The sequence below is a fragment of the Cyprinodon variegatus genome, unplaced genomic scaffold (assembly GCF_000732505.1).
Source record: "Cyprinodon variegatus isolate N-32 unplaced genomic scaffold, C_variegatus-1.0 Scaffold143, whole genome shotgun sequence".
Classification (NCBI taxonomy): Eukaryota; Metazoa; Chordata; class Actinopteri; order Cyprinodontiformes; family Cyprinodontidae; genus Cyprinodon; species Cyprinodon variegatus.
The window spans coordinates 1,176,650-1,178,422 of record NW_015150596.1 but is presented as its reverse complement, the minus strand read 5'-3'; the positions used below and the strand labels follow the sequence as shown (position 1 = coordinate 1,178,422).

The following is a 1,773-nucleotide window of genomic DNA, read 5'->3' as shown; positions in this document are numbered from 1 at the left end:
TGGGGGTGAGTAGAAAATGAAGGCTAATCATGTTTTGGGTGTACTATTCCTTTAAATCTAACTTTAAGTGGGCTGTGCACAAAACATTTCTTCCCATCCTGAGTGACTTGGCATTATTCAGGAAAACAGAGAGATCAGATGTTCCAACATTAAGATGTGGAATGTTGACAAGCTCCTACTCTGGGAGGCTGAGTCCTAAAATTTGGTCTAAAGTAAATGAGTGACTGATTTACAACCGGGTTTTAGTACCTTTTTTTCCAAACTGTTGTTTTTTTATTGTAAAGTTCACAGGATTGGATTTAAGAAGCTTTGTCAACACTTTTAAGGTCTGCTGTATTGTATGCTCGACATAATACCTGTAAAACAAAACATATTACTCTTTTCAGGCTGTGGGTTGTGATGGCATATTGGGTTCCAAGGCCTCCCTTGATGCCTGTGGGGTCTGTAAAGGAGACAACTCCACTTGCAAGTTTTTAAAGGGCCAGTACACACTTCAGCACCGGGCTAATGGTAAGTTCCACTTAGTTTGTGCAGTTTAGCTTAATATATAAGTGAGAAAGCCTTGCATTTCAGCAGATAATGAGCAACAAAAGATTAAATGCATATAAAGAATATTATTATTCTGGTTAAGTAAAAAGTAGGACTTACAGAGCCGCTAGTAAACACATTTTTACAGGTGACTCTTTTCCTGACATCCTTTCCCAGAGTATTACTCTATGGTGACAGTGCCAGCTGGAGCAAGGAGCATCCATGTCCAGGAAATGGAGGTGTCCACCAGCTACCTGGCTGTCCGTTCCCTGAAGAAAAAGTACTACCTGACCAGGGATTGGACTGTGGATTGGCCAGGGAGGTTCTATTTTGGTGGGACTGTCTTCAATTATCAGCGTTCTTTCAACAAGCCGGAGAGCCTTTACGCCGCTGGCCCCACTAACGAGACTCTGGTGTTTGAAGTAAGCCGCCACTTTCATTGGTGATATTTTAGCAATGTCAGCAAACTTAGAGTCGCTGTAGCTTTGTTTCAGGACATGATGAGGATTTAAGGTGAAGCTCGGTTGGATTTGTGTAGAGAAATTGGACGGCTTTAGCTTTGGGTGGTCTGTGAGGGATTTCATTGTTTGGCTGCTTGTTGAGTTGATTTGTGGCATGGAATAAAAGTAAGGATATACTGTAAAGGTAAAACGAAAGGCAAACATTCATTTAGCATTCCTTCTAAAATATGTGAAAAAACATAAATCATTAGCCAATGAGTTGAATAAACCAAGCCTTGCACAGAAATTAGGAAATTTCTGTTTATATATTTTTCCTTTTGTTGTGCAGGTGCTTCCTGGAAATGAATGCCGTAAAGTCTCTTTATATTCCCATGGTTGTTACTGCATCTGTAGATGTCCTGTTCTTGCTTTTTTAATGGACACAACCCATATAAATAACCGTATTTTAATTAAAATCAACATGATTTCACGTTGTACATAAAAGGGGCTTTGCTATTTTTAAGTTAGATTTATCTCTATATGGGTTTCCTTTCATGAAGCTATTCTTAAAAAGCAGCTCTTATAATCAAATGTTTCTGGTAGCCCAATAATCAGCCACAGTGTTATATTTAAAAATATATTTTTTCTTATCTCTAATGTTGATGGACTGAAATAGTAGGCAGGCAGATGCAGGTGATGACAGAAGTTTCTGGTAAAAGGCTGAGCAGACATAGCCTCGTGAGACCATCCTGATCTTGCGAGCTTTCAAGGTTTCACTCGCAGATCAGTCTGGAGACTCTCCGTT

At 39.5% G+C, this 1,773-nt stretch overlaps 1 protein-coding gene across 1 annotated transcript in view; it reads left to right on the top strand.

Moving 5' to 3' along the window:
• LOC107086107 (A disintegrin and metalloproteinase with thrombospondin motifs 18-like) overlaps positions 1 to 989 on the top strand; it is a 36,547-nt gene extending 35,558 nt beyond the window's left edge. The window contains exons 12-13 of the mRNA XM_015376854.1: positions 387 to 510; positions 706 to 989. Coding sequence (XP_015232340.1) covers positions 387 to 510; positions 706 to 974 — 393 coding nt within the window. The 3' untranslated portion in view covers positions 975 to 989. The remainder of the gene's footprint in view (positions 1 to 386; positions 511 to 705) is intronic.
• Positions 990 to 1,773: the final 784 nt, after the last annotated feature.